The sequence below is a fragment of the Octopus bimaculoides genome, chromosome Z (genome assembly GCF_046866305.1).
Source record: "Octopus bimaculoides isolate indiv1 chromosome Z, ASM4686630v1, whole genome shotgun sequence".
Classification (NCBI taxonomy): Eukaryota; Metazoa; Mollusca; class Cephalopoda; order Octopoda; family Octopodidae; genus Octopus; species Octopus bimaculoides.
The window spans coordinates 7,082,393-7,102,661 of record NC_142944.1 but is presented as its reverse complement, the minus strand read 5'-3'; the positions used below and the strand labels follow the sequence as shown (position 1 = coordinate 7,102,661).

The window sequence follows — 20,269 nt, the reverse complement described above, 5'->3', positions numbered from 1 at the left end:
TCTCGTATCTGTCTTACCTTTTTTTTCTTTATATGTATTCCTCATTGTTTATTTAAATGTTTACAGTTGAAATGATTATCAAAAATAATTTGGTTTTTATCTTGAGCGCTTTTTCTTTTTCTGTCCTTACTTTCAGTGCTTTAAAGTATAAATTCAATGTTTGTCCAGTAAGTTTACGGTAAAGATAGTTTATAAAATAGCTTTGTAATGATTTCAAACATTTTATTAATTTATAACATATATATGTATGTATATATATATATATATATATATATACATATAAGTCTTATATATGTGTATGTATATATATATAAAAGTATATATATATATGTATATATATAAAAGTATATATATATATATGTATATATATATATATGTATATATATAAAAGTGTATATATATATATATATATATATGTGTATATATATATATACATATAAGTCTTATATATGTGTATATATAATAGTTCATGTATAAAAGTACACGTATAATTACATGAATGGAACATGCATATATAATTACGTTAATAGTGCATTATATCATGTTTCAGCAATTTTCCTTTATGATTTTGATTCTTTGCCACATTTTTATATTTACTTTGCTTCTGAAGTTGAAATGGTTCATATAAAAATAACCCTAAACCATTCTTTCATTCTCTCTCTCTCAAATCTGGTTTCGTTTTCACTGATTTAAATCTTTTCTAATAATTATACCCCAACAACTAATTTCATTGACTGCGTATTTTATTTCAAACGAATTTTGAATAAATTTAACACAAATTTTTAGTTGAAACCAAGAATTAGTTGGCGCTGCTTAATACATTAAAAAAAAATTCTATTTACATTTTTCCCTAATTAGACATAACGTACCCCCCAAAACACTCTGAGCCCATTGTTGAGAATAAAGACAATGTATATATTTATTTCCTACAATATATTGTTTAGCATTGTTTTGTGTATGTATATATATGTATATGTGTGTATGTATGTATAAACTGGCTGGGAAGTCTACGCTTTTATAACACGTGTGGGAATATATTGCAATGATATGGAATTGGAATAGAATTTTTTTCTCTTTTAGTTTCATATTGAAAAATTTAATGAAGTTATTTTATAAAAGTTGCTGCGGTGTAAGGACTAGAAGTTTCGACTTTTTTAATGCGAAATATGACAATATCCATCATAGACCATAATATTTTTTTATGAGACATCGAGGCAAATTTTCATGGGAAAACAGGCAAAGTTAATTATAAACCATCCCTCTCTAAACTAATTCTTAATTTGGTTTGTTCGTTTTAGATGTTTACAGTATTTTTGTTTTCATAAACCTCTTTTACACAATTGTTTGTTTTAATAAACTATTTTTTCTACATACAACAGAAGGGAAATGAGATTGTGTGACGTTCATTCTTTTTCAAGGACAATAACAACGTGACTGACGCAAAATTTGTGCAGCTGAGTATCGAAACTAACACCGTAGATTCGGCCTACTTGAATTTACCACACTTTTGTGTTTTTAATCCAAAGATGCCATTATATTACATTATACCGAAATAAAAATACATTTTTCTTTTCTCATTTGAGTAATCTTAGAATAGCTCGTCGTCATTCTTTTTCAAAGTTTTGTCTTTTTCATCTGCTATTGATTTTAATTTTGAAATAGATATTTATTAACAATGTTCATCTATGTTTAATGCCATCTTAGTAGAGGTCTCGTTGGGTTGTATGTATTTGGATAATTTAAACCTTACAAGGCTGCACATGCTTTTGTAGTGATTAATTACTGTACTAATTGGGTTGGATTAATTAAACTGGATGGCTTTGGTTTAGCTGCCGTGATTATCACATGTTGACTTTTATGGAGAAAGCACTTTAGAAATGTCAGTAACATTTTCATTATATATCTTCTTCTATTGGGGGTTATCCGGTGAACATTTTCGATATTTTACGCAAGCCGCCTCTAAATCAGTCGTGCGTGGGTCTGCATTGAGATAGTTATGTAGACGACTAGAACAGAATAGAAGTCAATTCTATTTTAGGAGGGAGTTATGTAGCCATCCGTCCAGTAATTGCTACCTTTCTTCTATATCAGAAAATAAAAGCGAATTAAACTTGCTAAAGAATTTGCTTTCAGAACGTAAATGGACGTAATTCTAAACATCTCAAGTCATTCATCGAAGGCTCTACTGATTTCATACATATGTGTATACACGTCTTTTTATATATATATATATATATATATATATATATATGAAGCTTGTTGTAGAAGCTTTATTTTTTTTTTACCTTTCTTTAAAGTCGGTAAAACGTTACTATTACGTAACTTACTAAAAAGAACGTACACCATCATTTAATAAAAAAAAATTTAACAGGTAGTTTGATGGAGAGTATAGAGTTGTCTCGTGTAGAGGTTGCCGGTTCTGTCTGACATGCAGATTGATCGGTGTCAGAATGCACTCACACACATATTCAGACACTCATTCACACACGTGTACAAAAACGTGCAGACCGGCACAGATTGTGCGATGTGGGGGAGTTCACCTTTCGGTTTAGTACAATACTCTTCTCGGTTGAAAGACGATTATTAGGCGAAGGAACACGTATATAAATGTATGTGTGTGTGTATAATGTGTATATGCGTTTGAGTGTATGGAAGTGCGGGGATTAGTGGTTAAAGTGTTGGACTCCAGGTAATAAGCTTAGCTGTCAAGAATAGCTAATTCTGCGACGGACCGGCTTCTTGACCATGGAGGGAGTATACAATCGCCAACCATACATACATATATGTTTGTTATTATTACGATAGCGAGCTGGCAGAATCGTTAGCACGCCGGGCAAAATGCTTAGTGGCATTTGTCCGTCCTTATGTTCAAATTCCGCCGGGGTCGACTTTGCCTTTCATCCTTTCAGGGTTGATAAATTAAGGGCGAAGGTAAAGAATACACACACCACACGTTTTTGGCGTAATAAAAACCCTAAACATCGGGTGTACGTGTTCTTACACTGGGCTCGATGTAATCAATTAGTCCCCCCCCCCCTAATTTCACTCCTTGTGCCTTTAGTAGAAAGGATTATTATTATTTTTAATAAACATACATATATATATATGGTTGGTACTACTAAAGCAGCGCGGACCCGAACGCGCAGTCGCGCGTCCGCGCTAGCTAGTCTTGAGTGGTCGACCCTAACCCTATCCCTAACCCTGTCCCTAACCCTAACCCTATTCCTAACCCGCGTGTGCAAATGAATACGTGTTTAGGGTTAGGGTCGACCACTCACGACTAGCTAGCGCGGACGCGCGACTGCGCGTTCGGGTCCGCGCTGCTTTAGTAGTACCTGTATGGTTTACATTTATTTGTGCAGCATTCAGTACTTATTTAATACTGAAAATGATCCTTCCTATAGACGCATATGTAATGTTCAAAGATATTTTAAAATTAGACCAGTCTATATATTTACACCTTACAGTGTGAGGGGAAATATACGAGTTTGCTTTAAATTAGGTGTAAGTATTTCACAGGCACCATGTAGTGCAACACTTGAAATTGTGTTTTTGTTTTGTTTTTTTCCTTCTATTAAAAGTACAAAATATCAAGTATTTAACTATTTTTTGGCTGAAACGCATAAAGGAATAGGCGTTAACGTTTAATATATTTGAAAACTGAGAAAAATCAGTTTCATTCATCAATTGCAACACTTATCAATAAGGTGCATTATGAAGTATACCTACACAAATATGCACTCCCTTCACGATTTGGTTTCCTCATGACTTTCAGAAGAATGGGTACTATCTAACGAAATTTTCGCAAACGTCTTTTAGAAGTTGTAGATTCCGATTATGTTGGAATTTAATGTTGAAGAAAATTGATGGGCGCGCACAATATATATTGACACATCGCAATTTAAAAAAAAATTTCTAGTTTCATTTTGTAAATATATATGTAATGCGTTTGAGTGTGCCCACCAATTTTTTTCTACATTAAATTACGATATAATCCTCATCTACTACACCTGAAAGGTATTTGTAGAAAGTTACATTGAAAATATATATTTTCCGAAAGTTATGTGGAAATAAAGTCGATTGGGGGCGGCACACTTGTGTAGGAATACCCCCTTATGAATGCTTCGATTCCATATATATTTACGAAAAAATAAAACTTTTCTCTTTTATTTTTAAGTTATGGCATTTTTGGCTGCAATCATTTATGTATCACAGAATCCACGTTTATAGTAAAACTTCAGTCCCACGAAAAGGAAATTTTTATTTTAAACATTTCAGGAGTTTTCTGCTGCAAAAATTAACAAATATTTACTTAGTTTTAATTTTATTGTGAACTTCGTAAAAATTGAAAGAAAAAAAGAAAACAAAAACAATTTGTCCGCTGAAAAGGAATAAACACTAAAAGGGAATTGTTATAGTTCGCATGACTCCCTCGGAGGTCACTTCTGGATGCTACTTCATTCAGTAATCAGTTTAACCTCAGATTACTCTTAAATTCCCTGGAACTATGTCAAAGACTTTCCGCATATGATCATCCCATCTTTTTAAGAATACGTAAAAACAATGTGTCCTTTAGATTTATTTTAAGGCTGCAGTGCGTGATATACGAGGGAAATTTCGTTGCTACTTCTAACAGGTTGCGCGATGTTGCTTTCAGTTTCCGATTGTTTTCGTTACTGTATCGTGGATTGAAAGTACAGATTTAGACTTTTCTATCTATTTTTAGAACGTAACCTGTGGCCGTTTATCAGCTCTTATCATTCTCTTGTTTCCTTGCTTCGTAGATAGGGCAAGTAAAGGAAAGAAGTTATTTTTCTCCAAGGACATACATTTTAATGGCTCTTACGAGTCTACTTACGAGTTTGCATCAGAAGATCGAATTAATTACATAAATCTGTGATAAATTTTACTGATCATTTTATTTAGAAAGAAATCACACAAACTCGATATAATTTAATCTTGAAATCTCCTTTCATCTTCGTAACTTATTCATATGAATGTTGTTGGCATCGCCAATTCCTCTGCTTCTTTTATGACTGGTAGTGTGTGTTATTGAGGAAGGGGTGTTCTAAGCAGACGAATATTTCGATAAATCAAAGAAAAATGTAAAAACAATTTAGCTTAGTACGATGTGTAGTATATTGAGTATAATATGTATTAGTGTATAAGTTGCTGATTTTCGCGGAAGGCTACACATTTGGATTATGAAGGTTGTGTCGTCTCAAGTCATGTGTACAATGGACAGTTTCCCTGGGATCTCACGGGTCTTCTGATCTATGTATGCTGCTGCTTGCTTTCAATAAAAAAGAAAAAAATCAAAACGGTCCAGTACATTGATTTTGCTCAGATGGGTGAGGTTGTAGTCAACTGGACTGACACTCTATTTGAGTGGTATTTGTCGACTCAGTAAAATTGAAAGATTGTCGTTTCCTTTGGATGAATTCTAACTTGAGCAATGTAGCTAATGCACGCTGTAAAGTTTTTTCTTTTTTTTTCACCCATTGTTCATGTATTGGAAATTTAGTAACCTGGATTTTTATTTATCTTGTTTGCTTTACATGCATAAAAATAATTGAACCTCATGCATATGTAAACATATATGTATAAATATATATATACTTACTTGTAGCACAAGGAGTGTGCAGTTACAATACTGGTGCAAAGCAATGCAATGGTCTTGGAGCAAAATATTTGAACACAGTTATGTGTCCAAGTATTTCTGCTGTGCTATTGTGTTTCATTGCTGAACAAGACCTGTCAAGTTATTCTAGTTTGCCCTATTTGGCAAAATAAAAGCTTAACTCCTTAGTTAATTGCAGAAAGGACATTCAACTTTAAAATCAGTTGCTTTAACAAAAAATGTAATTAAGAAAAAGTTCATCTCTTCAAGATTCATTTACATTTTCATTGGTTTTAGAAATTGGACTGTGGCCATGCTGGAGTACCATACTCAAGCATTTTGTCAATCATATCACTGCAGTGCTTATTTAATCTGCCTTTACTTTTGAGCTGTTGAGTTCATGGGACATAAAGGGTCACGAAATAACATTTATTTGTAGATTGATATAAACCTAATCATAGACACACACATGCATCTATAATCACTTTGTTGTGTCCTCTTTTTCATGCTTGCATTGAGTCATTTGAAATTCATTGAGGTTTTTCTATAGCTAGATGCCCTTTTTGTTTCCAACACTAAACCTGTTTCGATGCAAGCAAGCAATATTTCCTCAAGTCCTCTGAACACAAATAACACATTGGCTGGACATAGAAAATTACATGCAAGTAACATTGTTTGTATAGATGAATGGTGTCTTTTCTTTTTTTCTTTCACAATTAGCTTGCAATGTGACGTCAAGGAGACATAAAATAAACACATTCACATACATATCATAACCTGCTTCCAAGCAAGATTATATTTCCAATGTCCAGACATGCTCTTGCTCAGAATAATGGAAATTAATGACACTGTTTGCATGATGGTGACTCTCATTTACAACTATGTCAAGGCAAGACACACACATATCTCTCCAGCAAACTTCTTTCAGATTCTGTCTACCAAAACCACTCACTTACAAGGCTTAGGTGGCCCAAGGATTTGGAAGGTGCAATACAGTTGGATTGAACTTGAAACTGTATTAACCATGCAGCCACACCTGTTAGCTGTGTAGTTCAGAAGCTTAAATATATATATATGTCATCATCATCATCATCGTTTAACATCTTCTTTCCATGCTAGCATGGGTTGGACGATTTGACTGAGGACTGGTGAAACCGGATGGCAACACCAGGCTCCAATCTGATTTGGCAGTTTCTACAGCTGGATGCCCTTCCTAACGCCAACCACTCTGTGTGTGTATATATATATATATATATATATTGGACTATTTTACTTTTCAACTACCAAATCACTCACAAGGCTTTGATTTTCTTGGGGCTATAACTGAAGACACTTACCCAAACATTGGGACTGAACCTGAAACCATGTGGTTGGAAAAATAATCATCATCATTTAGCGTCCACTTTCCATGCTGGTATGGATTGGACAGTTTGATAGGAGTTGGCTAAGCAGAAGACCACATCAGGTTTCAGTCTGTTTTAGTGTGGTCTTTTACGGCTGGATGCCCTTCCTAACACCAACCACCATGCAGAGTAGACTGAATGCTTTTTATGTGGGCATATACCGTAAATCTGCACTTTTTTCCCAAACTTTTTAGTGTGTATTATACACGGGATTAAAAATGAAAAATATTTTCTAAGTGATAAATATGTAAAGGCAATTTACTTAATATTTATTTTTCACTGACTTTATTAGTTATTTTCTTATTTTCTGCAAACAAAGCTACACGTTTGCATTATGTTATATATACAATAATAATAAAGGACGTTACTGTATATACGTTTACAAACCAAGGATGTTATATAGACCTCCTTGACTCAAGTTAGAGAAGGGGTGCGTATTATACACAAGGTTTAGGTTTTTTAGAGGTACAGCCCCCTAAAAATCCCCTGTGTATTATACTCAAGGGCAGACTATACTTGAAGATTTACGGTATTTATCTTTGTGCACACCAGTCTAAAATCAGTGTGTCCCTTTATGTCCTGTAATTTATATATAAATAGGTGGCTACAATGAGGCTTCTGCACATTTTTTTTTTTTTTTTTGCCTACTAAATTCCACATGTAAAGATTAGTAACCCTAGGCTAAAGTAACTTCTCTTCAATGTTTCATATTTTGGAATCACTTTTTCCATTAAGATTCAGATATTTTTCTATGGAATTTAAATAACATTCTTATTTATTTTGGCATCTTATAAGATTGCAAGAAGCTTCCAGTAGATGAGGGATAGATAAATCTCAGAGTTGTGCAGATTTGCTTGGAGATCGTTGTACTAAATAAGTTTATAATAAGCTTTGCTGATATTGAATGCAAACAACTTTTGCCAACCTTCTGAAGGGCATGAATCCACTGGAGAGTGACATAGGAAGAAATTTCTTTAACAGTTTATAATTTTCTGGATGTTTTCACAAAATTTGATACTGTGCATGTACCTGAAGACTGCAATATAAGCATCCAAAAAGCAAAAGTCTCTTCTTAATCCATCTTGCTAATTCTTCTCTCTACAGTAGATCTGGCTGTACGCAAGCTACACTTGGTGGTCACTGAGAAACTAGAGAGACTTAAGATGTTGGCAATATATGACAACGGGTTGATATTTGGCACACAGATTTATGGATCCAAAGATTGGTATAGATACTGATAGAGAGAAGCAGAATGCAAAGTTTGGCAAGGGCTAGTCTAACTCTAGAGAATTCTACTTTAGACGTGGCTTTGTTGATCTGATGTAAGGTCAAAGTGTTTCCATGTTTGGTGTGTGTGTGAGAGAATGAACCTGATAAGAGGTGTTAAAATGTGATTCTTCATTATCATCATCATACATCTGTTGTCTGTGCTGGCATGGGTTGGACAGTTTAACCAGAGCTGCACCAAGCTCCAGTCTGATTTGGTATAGTTTCTACAGCTGGATGCTCTTCCTAATGCCAACCACTTTACAGAGTGTGCTGGATAGTTTTATGTGGCACCTCACCGGTGCTTTTACATAACACCACACAAGTACCTTTATATAGCACCACAAGTGCTTTTTATCTGGCACTCTTGTAGGTCAGTCCTCTCCTTCAGAGAGAGACAAGGCTTAACTTAACACTTCTGCTGTGGAGCATGGTCTTGGTGCCAGGCATTCTGGTCCTTTGTCATTCTTCACTACTTTGCCCCACTGAATGCAGTTTGGCCAGCCAGTAAATGTAGAAGCTTTCTTTTTGGCAGTGCTGTTAGATTAATCTTCAACTTTTTTTGATACCATTTTGTTTTAGACCACCCTTGGTTCTATGGTTACAAACTTCATATTTTAAAGTGATCTAGATTCAAAATGTTCCATCAAGATTTTATGTTAATCTATGTTTCAGACTTCAACATAACAACTGCAGTTGCTTTACCAAATTCTTCAGTGTGCTTCAAGAGAAATATTGTAACACAAGGGTTAAGAGTGGTGGGTAGGAAGATTCCACTAAGTCGGTAGCTTTCAGCCTGCAATGACTGGAGGTGCTTTTAGCTTGGGTAGTAATCTTACAAGTGTTGTGATGACTGTTAGAAGCCAATCTGTTGAATGAATAGCGTTTCGTTGTATTGGTAAACAAATACTTGTCATGTATGTAGATGCAAAATAGTAAACACCTGTGATATATAGATGCACCAAAGTATAGTGTTACAGAGCTGTCTTGGCCATTCTCTGTTGTAGAGCAGGTGGTATGAAGATTAAATCACTATAGATTGTCTGTGTAACATCCTGGCTAACTGCAGCTGTAATTCGTTTGACACATTACACCTCTCTCTTTACTCTCTTTTTCACTTGTTTCAGTCATTTGACTGCGGCCATTGCTGGAGCACCGCCTTTAGTCGAACAAATCGACCCCAGGACTTATTCTTTGTAAGCCTAGTACTTATTCTATCGGTCTCTTTTGCCGAACCGCTAAGTGACGGGGACATAAACACACCAGCATCGGTTGTCAAGCAATGCTAGGGACACACACACACACACACACACACACACACACACACACACACACACACACACACACACACACACACACATATATACGACGGGCTTCTTTCAGTTTCTGTCTACCAAATCCACTCACAAGGCTTTGGTAGGCCCGAGGCTATAGTAGAAGACACTTGCCCAAGGTGCCACACAGTGAGACTGAACCCGGAACCATGTGCTTGGTAAGCAAGCTACTTACCACACAGTCACTCCTGCGCCTCTGCAAATATTTGTTATAAATAATTTAATATTGTGTTACCCACTCTTGAAATATCACTCTAAGCTTTAACCTCTTTTCTTACTCCTTGACTGAATGCTGTTAAACCTATTTAAGGCATATTTCTGCATTAAGTGTCCATTTCCAGCCAGTAATGTTGGTCACTCTATTACTTAAAGAGAGCAAAAAATGTATTAAGCAATAAGTGTTTGGCTATTAATATTTCAGCCATACACCAAAATAAAAGAGAGAATGAATGTTAATTGCAAATAAAGATGTTAACCTTATCTGATTGGGCAAGCCAACTGCTTGGGGAACAGAACTTATTGAGATAAATTTAATACAGTTGATGTCTGTAAATTTTAAATAGTTTGAGTGTTAAGAGTGCCAAAATGTATTAAGAATGTTGTGTTTCGTTGGATTTTTTTAAAAAAATCATTAGGCACTAGACAATAAGACTGAAGTTACTTGAAAATTTTAGTAACAATATTAGAGAAATAAAATGATTGAAATTTTGGAAAAATTTAAGTAGTAAAATAGGTGCATATGTGGCTGTGTAAGAAGCTTCCCAGTTGCAAGGTTTCTAGTTCAATCCTACTGCCTGATACCTTGTTCTAGTGTCTTCTACTATAACTCTCATGAGTGGATTTCATGAAAGGAAATCAAAAGAAGCTTGTTCCTTCTCTTGACATCACATGATGGTTGTAAATTAGTGTCACGGTTTATGAACAGAGTCCTTCATTCCCAATCTTCTGTGAAAACATGTCTGGCCATATGGAAACAGATGAGAGTTGGTAATAGGAAGGGCATCTAGCCATAGAAAAATCTGCTTTACTGAATTTTGTCATATGTGCACACACACACACACACACATACATATGACAGACTTCTTTCTGTTACTGTCTACCAAATCTATTCACAAGGCTTAGGTTTGCAGTGGGCTTGAACGTGAAACCATGTTGGGGTGCAAACAGCCACTCAGCTGTGTCTGTTCCTGATTGTATTTCCTAATTTGGGAAGTTGTTAATATTTTCTTTTTAATCATCATCATCATTTTTACATCCATATTTTTTCATGCTGATATGGGTTGAACATGACTTCTTGAGGCAGCATTCTATGACTGGATGTCCTTGCTGATCCTAACATTTGTCTTTTTGAATGATGTACATTCACCAGGCTGCTAGTCTTACTGTTTTTGCAGAATGTAAACAAAAGGTATCACTGCCAAAACAGTGCCAATGTACAGCTCTATATTTAAGAGATGAGGAATTATTTACAATTGATGGATATTTGTCCTCATCTTGTTTGTTGTTAACATAACGTTTCAGATGATATACCCTTCAGCCTTCATCAGGTGTCTTGGGGAAATTTCGAACCTGGGTTCTCATTCCTAAGGTATTTTTTGATATTTTTATTATTATTATTATTATTATTATTATTATTATTATTATTCAGGTCACTGCCTGGAATCGAAAAACTTAATTATACCTTTGCTCAACAAGAAAAAGAAATATCTTTTGTTAAAATGATTATTTTCTTAGTAAAATTATAATAAAAATTTTATGATAATTAAAAAAAAAAAGCATGAGATAATTAATAGATCTCATTTACAATGTTTTCATAATTCCATCATTTTTACTATCCTGGATCTTATTTCAGTTAGATGAATACTCAAGCTGGAATATGAAATCAATGAATCTAGCATTGTTTATAATAATAATACTTTCTACTATAGGTACAAGGCCCGAAATTCTGTGGAAGGGAATAGTCATTTACATTGACCTCAGTGTTCAACTGGTACTTATTTTATCGACCCCAAGAGAGTGAAAGGCAATGTTAACCTCAGTAGAATTTGAACCTAGAACATAAAGAGCCAAAAGAAATGTTGCTAAACATTTTGTCTGGTGTCCTAATAATAACTCTTGCTAGCTTGTTACCCTTTATTTAATAAGGGTTTCGAATTTTTAGCACAATGCCAGCAATTTCAAGGAACAGGGTAAGCCAATTGCATGATTCTAGTACTCAGCTAGTATCTTTTTTATCAACCACGAAAGGATGAAAGGTAAAGTTGACCTCAGTAGAATTCAAGCGTAAAAATAGACAAAATGCTGCTAACCGTTTTGCATTGCATGCTAAAAATTATGCCAGCCCACCACCTTAAATTACTAAACTAAATTTATAGAGGAAATATAATGTAGCCCGAGGGCAGTGTTTCTACTAAATATATGCACATTTGATTCCCAATTTGTGTAGCTTTTCTGATGTGTTCTGTCGAATTTCCCTTTGTATGCTTTCTTTTGGTTAATTGCACTCGCTTGCTCAATAACTAAATTTAGAATAGTGATAAGCAATCAAAAGCAATGTTAGAATTTAGGAAGAAATCAGGTTTTATGTTGACTTAGCTAGGTGCACAGTTTATCATATATACATAATCAGATTTTATACCTTTTGTATGATAGTGAATTGAATTGCACACCTAATATGTACTGGAAAAAAAGTCTTATTGGAAAACTCAAATATGTGGTTGTATAATTTATCATTTCCTCTGCATTGCTTTTCCATCAATATATATTTGTATATTTTAGTAATAACAGCCTATATAAAGATACAATAACAGACGTACAGAGATGGGAAATATATTATTTTTATTACCATTCATTGCATGACATATAACATGCACAGTGGAGATCTCATTGAAGGAATTAACTATAACAGACTTCATGCTATAGTCCTTGTCATGTATTGTAACAGTCTCCTTTAATGATCATTATTTTAAAATATTGTGCATTACAATCAAATACTTTAGAAAATGAGTCTAGTTTGTATTTGGCACAATTGATATAGGTAAATTAAGACCATTTCTCTTCTTCAGCTTTTTATTTCTTCAAAAATGTCCAACAAATATGAAAGGATACTGGAATTAAAATAATTTGGCTGATGCTTGATTGAGCTTATAATTTGGAGAAATTTTTTTACTGATATTCTTGTAGAAAGTAGCATCGTGAAGTGTATGAAAGAGAGAGAGAGAGAAAAGACAAAAGGTGAGCAGAATCCTTCAAGTGAATTAAAATTAGTTTTCTGTAGTTGAAATCTTTAGTAATAAAAGACACTTGAAAAACCACATTTTAATGCAAATTTGTTTTAAGAATTTTCTGGACAGTGTAGACTTTAATAACTATTTCTGTTTTGTTTTTTTGCTAAAAGCTATACACTCCCAATTAATTAATAAGCAATAGTTTTCCTCATTATGCAGGTGAAGATTAAGAGCACTGTTATTTTATTATTTGTGACATATAGATTAAAACTAATAGAACCATAAATAGAAAAGTGTCAAAGAATTTGGTCTGTAATGTTGCATTTGATGATTGGAGAATTAGCAGCTTAGGTATGAATACATTTTAAATTGTTGCTGTTTGATAATCCAATCTTAATTTCAAATGTTGTCTGACTCTTCAACCCAAGTATAGCTGAGGTTTAATCCGAAATTCTTTCCTAACAAGACTTAATACATTTCCATGTAACTTTGTGATCAATTCTTATGCTTTCATAATTTTTGTCAGTTGTTTATTTCCTATAGTTGTGCAGAATTCTAGATGATCTTCTCTTTTAGATGTTACTACTTGCAAAACACCACTCTTCCAAATGCTAATTACTTTTCATACAAATTTATTGAAAGATACTTTACAGCAAGTCATGCAAATGTTTCATTGTCTTAAAGAGTAAATGGTGAGAAGGATGTACTGAAGGATCCATTTCATCTTGCAGTACTTGTTCTTCATCATCATCGTTGTTTAATGTTTATTTTCCATGCTGGCATGGGTTGGACGGTTTGACTGAGGTCTGGCAAGCCAGCAGCTGCATCAGGCTCCTATCTGATCTGGTAAGGTTTCTACAGCTGGATGCCCTTCCTAACACCAACCACTCTGAGAGTGTAGTGGGTGCTTTTTATGTGCCACAGGCACAAGGGCCAGTCAGGCGGTACTGGCATCAACCACGCTTGAATGGTGCTTTTTACATGCCACCAGCACGGGAGCCAGTCAAGGGGCACTAGCATCGACCACATTCAGATGATGCATTTTATGTGCCACCGGAACAGGAGCCAGTCAGGGGGCATTGGCCACAGCTACGATATTTGTTTTACTTGATTCAACAGGTCTTCTCAAACATATCATATCGCCTGATGCATCAAGGATACTTTTAAATGGGCCAGACATGCAACACTGGCATCGGTTATGGCTGCAATCTCACTTTAGTTACCAGGTCTTCTTAATCACAGCATATCTCCAAAGGTCTCGGTCTCCTGTTGTTGCATCTGTGAGGTCCAACGTTCGAAGGTCATGTTTCACCACCTCATCCCATGTCTTCCTGAGTCTACCTCTTCCACAGTTAGTGGTGGCACTTCCACACAGCTGTCCTCATCCATATCTAACACATGACCATGCCAGCACAGCTGTCTCTCTTGCACACCACATTTGATGCTTCTTATGTCCAACTTCTCTTTCAGTGTGCTCACACTCAGTCATGTATGCACACTGACATTACACATCCAGCAGAGCACACTAGCTTCATTTCTTTCAAGCCTACGCATGTCCTCAGCAGACACAGCCCATGTTTCACTATTGTGTAGCATGCATCATACAGTCTACCTTTCATCCTGAGCCCTTAGTGGCCAGCAGAGGTAGGAACTCTGTTATAGATGGCAATCTCTATTTCAATCAACCTGATTTAAGGAGATGGTTAGCTTGCAATCTTCAAACCTGTTTGATGATGAAGTCTTGAGTTTGATGCACTTTTCACCAAGTTGCCTTTGGAGAAAGCATCTCAGGCTGCATTTTAAAGTAAAGACTTGTAACACTGTGAAGTCTTTAGCCCCACTAGCTTCAATTGTAATGAAAAGACAGCTTTTTCCAAACTATCAATATCATTGAAGGATGTAACCAGTATTAAGGCAGTATGACAGTGGGTGAAGTTCAAAAACAACTACTGTTGACTTGCAACATCAATTGTGTCATTCACAGATCTGAACTTTGAACCTGTGTAATGTATGCATTCTCAGATGGCTATCCAGAATTCCATCATTGCAAGATGAAATGTTTGCTTACGTCAAAATTGTGCTGGCAATGTTTTAAGTCAATCCTGTTGAAAAAGACAAATGATAAAAAAATATTCCAGCTGTAGCTATCTTTTTTTTTTTTTTTTTGTTTTATTGTTTTCAAATATTTATTTTTATCTAGGGTGCACTTTATGTAACATATTTTTTAAAGATGGTTGACTGATTTGACTGAGATTTAGTAACTACTACAGCAAGTTCTCCCCACCCCCTTTCTCTCTCATTACCTATATAATTTCCCTTTTTTTTTCTTTCAGGATTTGCACTTTTTTCTTGAAATAATTTTATATTTCAATGCATTTTTTAATAATGTTTGTGTACAATTTGCATTTCACCATTTTGTTGCTTTCTTTAAATTTTGAGTTTCATTTATGTCTTGGAAATTCTCTTTTGAAAACATTCAGTAAATTATTTTCATACCTAAGATGTGCTTTCTTTGGATTAAGTGTTCTATGTCATAGTTTAAGAAAAGAAATGTTTTTCAAATTATATTTAAGCATTCAAAATCCCACAAACTGTTTTAACAAGTAAGATCACTATTTTTATATTAAACTTTTGAATTTACCATTATTATCCTGTGTTGGTGCTTTCCACTTTAACATTTTTTTTTCGAAAGGTTTTCATTTAATTTCTCCTTCTCCCTACTAATAATCCATTTTGTATCTTCCTTACATTTTTTTCTATTACAACCAAAATTTCCTCGCTTTTAAGATTTTCAACCAATATTACCATTCTTTTAACTCCTGAAATTTTCCCCTTTAATTTATACACCATTTGTTTCTGATACCTTATTCAGCAATTTTCCTCAGGTTTTGCTTGTAATATACCCCTCATACTTCATGTTCTTGCTTCTAATGCTTATGTTTGCATTATGCTGTGAACAAAGTCGAAATTTCATATGATATCATGTGGATGATGTCTGAAAAAAAACCCCAACTTTTTTTTATAAAATTCTTTTTATATTTCATTCTCTCATCACAATAGCACTTAACATCAATTGTTTGTATGGATGTTTGAAAAACAAACCTGAATTTGCAGACACATCTAATGTATATTATCAAACCACTTCCTTACATATCAAATGTGACTAAACTGTCTAATATATTTTTACAGTGTATATAATTTAGATTTGTAAACTTCTTTACATTTTGCTTATCCTTTAACTGTAAAAGTTTTTTAATATACATACTGTTTCATGGTTAGATTTGCCTTGCATTTTAACTGCAATGGCCAGTTTATATGAAACTCAAAATCAATTGCATGATACTCAAATTGTATACATATTGCATTCTGGGTATGAAAGTTTCATAACACCTGGACAAAGAAGAAAATTACAAGGTGTTTTCTGTTTGTTTGACCCATTTCAATATAGTTAGAAGAAATTTGATATGATTATATAATCTATTCTTACTTTTGAATGTTAGTTTAGAAAAAGAAAAAAGATAAAATTAGAAATCAATATGGCATGGAGAGTTTGTTGGGAATGTATTCTCCAGTCTTCAAGTTACGATCTTTATCTTAGATGACATGGTTGAACAGATAGAGAGAATGAGTTCAAGTTTCATTGTGGTTTGTAGACAAAAACACTTTAAAAATATCTCCACTACATTCAGATGGTTATAACCTCTGTAGGTGACCTGGTTGGCTGAATGCATAAGGTGTTGGATTGAGTACCCAGAGGTAATGAGCTCAAGTCTCGCTGTAGACATTTCATTGTGATTTCTAGACACAACACCTTGTTATCTGTTTACCTTAGCTTAGATGGGAATAAGATGTCCAAGACTTTTTGTCAATGTTATTGATCTCTTATAAAAAAATAAAAAACTTCTGACCCCACAATATCAAAGAAATGATTCTATTTATCAAAATACTGTGAGTGAATTAGATAAAAGGCCATTGTTTTTTTTGTTTTTTTTCCATATGCTTGATGGAATTAGCAAGCTGAAGGGGTTGATGTCTCCAATGTGTCATGTTTTCTTCCTGTTTATGGTAAGACAGAGTCAGTGGAACAAATGAAATTTAAAACAAACAAAAAAAATCACATTTTATTTCTCAGAATTTACTTTTCAGGATCTATTTATGCTAATAAAACTGTCCATTTTCCCACAATAACATGTGTTGGATGGATCTGTTCCAGTAGAATTGATTGAATAGACCTGTGGTCATTATTTCATTAATTCTGGTGGGGTTTGATCTTAGGCTGTAGACAAAATTGAAGCCATTTTAGCCAGGGCTCTGCTTAATGTTTCTGTTTTAATAATTGTTTTCAACATACAAGAACAGGAATTTTGAAGGTAAGGGTTAGATGATAAAAATGGACCCCTTTACTTGACTGGTACTTTACTTTATCTTGGATAAAGGATGGAAGAAATACTGCTTGGCATTTTGTCTGATAATTATGCCAATCTACCATTCACATTTCTGCTATTATGTTGATCCTTTCTACTATAGGCACATAGCCCGAAATCTTGTGGGAGTGGACTAGTTGATTACATCAACTCCAGTATTCAACTGCTACTTATTTTATCAACCCCGAAAGGATGAAAGGCAAAGTTGACCCTGGCAGAATTTGAACTCAGAATGTAAGGTCAGATGAAATATCACTAAGCATTTTGCCCACTGTGCTAATGATTCTGTCAGGGCACCACCTTGATGATAATGGTGATAATAATCCTTTATAATTTTTGGCACAAGATCAGCAATTTTGAGGGGAGTGGGTAATTGATTGTATCAACCCCAGTGCTTAACTGGTACTTATTCTATTAACCTTGGAAGGAAATAAAGCCAAGTTGACCTTGGCAAAATTTGAACTATTATTATCAATATCTTAAATAGTTATATTGATAGGTAAATTAAGATTGTTAGCATTGATTTAGGATTCAGTGAAATGAAATTTAATGGAAGCCAGAAAGTATTTTATTTTTCTAGGGAATATTTGTGAGATTTGAAAGGGTTTTAAGTGTTTAAATTCATCGTTGTCGTCATTGTTTGATATATGTTTTCCATGCTGGTATGGCTTTGATGATTGTTGGTCAACCAGAGAGCTGTCCAGACTCCAATTGTTCGTTTTGATATGGTTTTTGTGGCTGGATGCCCTTCCTAACACCAACCACTTTACAGATTGTGCTGGGTGCTTTTTATGTGGCATCTGCACAAGTACATTTTACATGGCATCGGCACCTGTAAAGGACAAGTCTCTATGTACAGATGACTGCGATTTTACTTTGCTTGACATATCTTCTCAAGTACAGCAAATCCTCTGTGAGGCCCAACATCTGAAGATCCTTTCTCACCACTTTGTCCCACATCTTCCTGGGTCTTCCCCTTCCACAGGTTCCTCCACATTTAGAGGTCAGCACTTCTTTAAGCAGCTGTCTTCATCCACACGCATCACATGACCAAACCAGCACAGTCATCTCTTTTGCACACAACATCTGATGCCTCTTACACCCAGTTTTCCTCTTAAATCATTCACACTGTGTCATGATGTTGCAGGATAAACATTTTGAAGGTGGACACGATCGAATCTTGTGTCTATTGAGTCCTTATTATCCCAATCATTCATATGTATATATATAGCAGGAAATGTAATGTCTACACACACATGCACATATATAGTGTGTGATTATGTATATATATGTATGTGTGTGTATATATATAAAGGGCGGCGAGCTGGCAGAGTCATTAGCACACCAGGCAAAATGCTTAGCTGTATTTCGTCTGCCGTTACATTCTGAGTTCAAATTCCGCCAAGGCCGACTTTGCCTTTCATCCTTTCGGGGTCGATTAAAAAAGTACCAGTTACGCACTGGGGTCGATATAATCGACTTAATCCCTTTGTTTGTCGTCTCTATGTTTAGCCCCTTGTGGGCAATTAAGAAATATATATATATATATATGTATATGTATGTATATATATGTATGTATGCATATATGCTTTTGTTTTACTGGGAAGCAATACTACTGTATTGCACTATTTAATCATTTTGTCTTTATATATATATATATATATATATATATATATATATATATATATATATATATGTTTATGGAAACATATGTTGTTGAAAAACCTTATCAAAAACACGTATTAAAATGGAATATGTAGAGAAAAAAGTTATTATTAAAATAAGTGTTCATAGTGTACTTCCTTTTTTCCTGCAAGAGCACATGGTAATTTCCTTTACCATATGTTCTTGTAGGAAAAAAGGAAGTACACTATGAACGTTTATTCTAATAATTTTATTAATAACTTTTTTCTCTACATATTCCATTTTAGTACATACTTTTGATAAGGTTTTTCGACAACAGAAACTGTAAAATTTTAAATCTAATATAAGTATTAAGATTATTTAGCATAAATAACATTTTGTATTGGAAATTACAAGTGTTACTAAATTTGGATATTTCATTATAATAGAATTTTATATATATGTATGTATTATCATTTTTAGCTATTTTTTCTTCTATATTTCTTCTGTTAGTAGTTACTATTAAAAAGAAGGAAAGTACCTTACCAATCTTGGAGGTAGACTTTGAAAAGCCTCTAAAATTAGTAAATAAAAGGTAGGAGAAACTATGACTTATTGCAGTATTGGATTGATTTATCTGCAAAGTGAAAAATCTTGTCCAGTCAAAAGGACCAGGTGGAGTCCACTTTGTTGTGGACTCCACCTTGCCTTTGGCAATGTTAAAGTGGTCAATAAATTAACTCTCCTACCTAAGGATAGGTTCATTCCAGTTGACTTGCTTCTATAGTGTTTCCCTCTCTCCAGTTTCACTTGCACAACTCAAGTCAACTTTGAGGCTATGCTAGAAGGTGTCATGCAGAAAGATTGCATTCAGAACTGTTTGATTGTGAAGTGAACTTTTTAACCTCACAGCCATGCCTGTTGCAGTGTTAACTGAACCAGTAGGGGCAGATAATATGTTACTACAATTAGGGGATTTAGTGCTTGAATTACAAATATTGCCGTATTTAAACTGACTTTCCCTTTTTTTGTTTTCATTTTTAGCCATCTGTTCGTTTGACTCCAGCAGCTATATTATATGCAGGCAAGAATCGAGATGGTACTCACATACTTGTAAGTATACTCTCTCTTTGTGTGTGTAATGTAATTATCTTCTATCTTTTACTTGTTTCAGTCATTGGTCTATGGCCATGCTCGAGTACCACCCTGAAGGGTTCAGTCAAGCAAATCAGTCCCATTACTTATATTTTTAAGCCTGGTACTTATTCTATCAGTCTCTTGGTGAACCACTAAGTTAGAGACGTTAACAAAGCAATAACAGTTGTCAAGCATTAGTAGGACACACACACAAACACACACCCACGCAAACACA

General features: G+C 34.4%; 1 protein-coding gene across 1 annotated transcript in view; it reads left to right on the top strand.

Annotated features, from left to right (window-relative positions):
- LOC106879645 (branched-chain alpha-ketoacid dehydrogenase kinase) overlaps positions 1 to 20,269 on the top strand; it is a 65,179-nt gene that overhangs the window by 1,134 nt on the left and 43,776 nt on the right. The window contains exon 2 of the mRNA XM_014929307.3: positions 19,942 to 20,010. Coding sequence (XP_014784793.1) covers positions 19,942 to 20,010 — 69 coding nt within the window. The remainder of the gene's footprint in view (positions 1 to 19,941; positions 20,011 to 20,269) is intronic.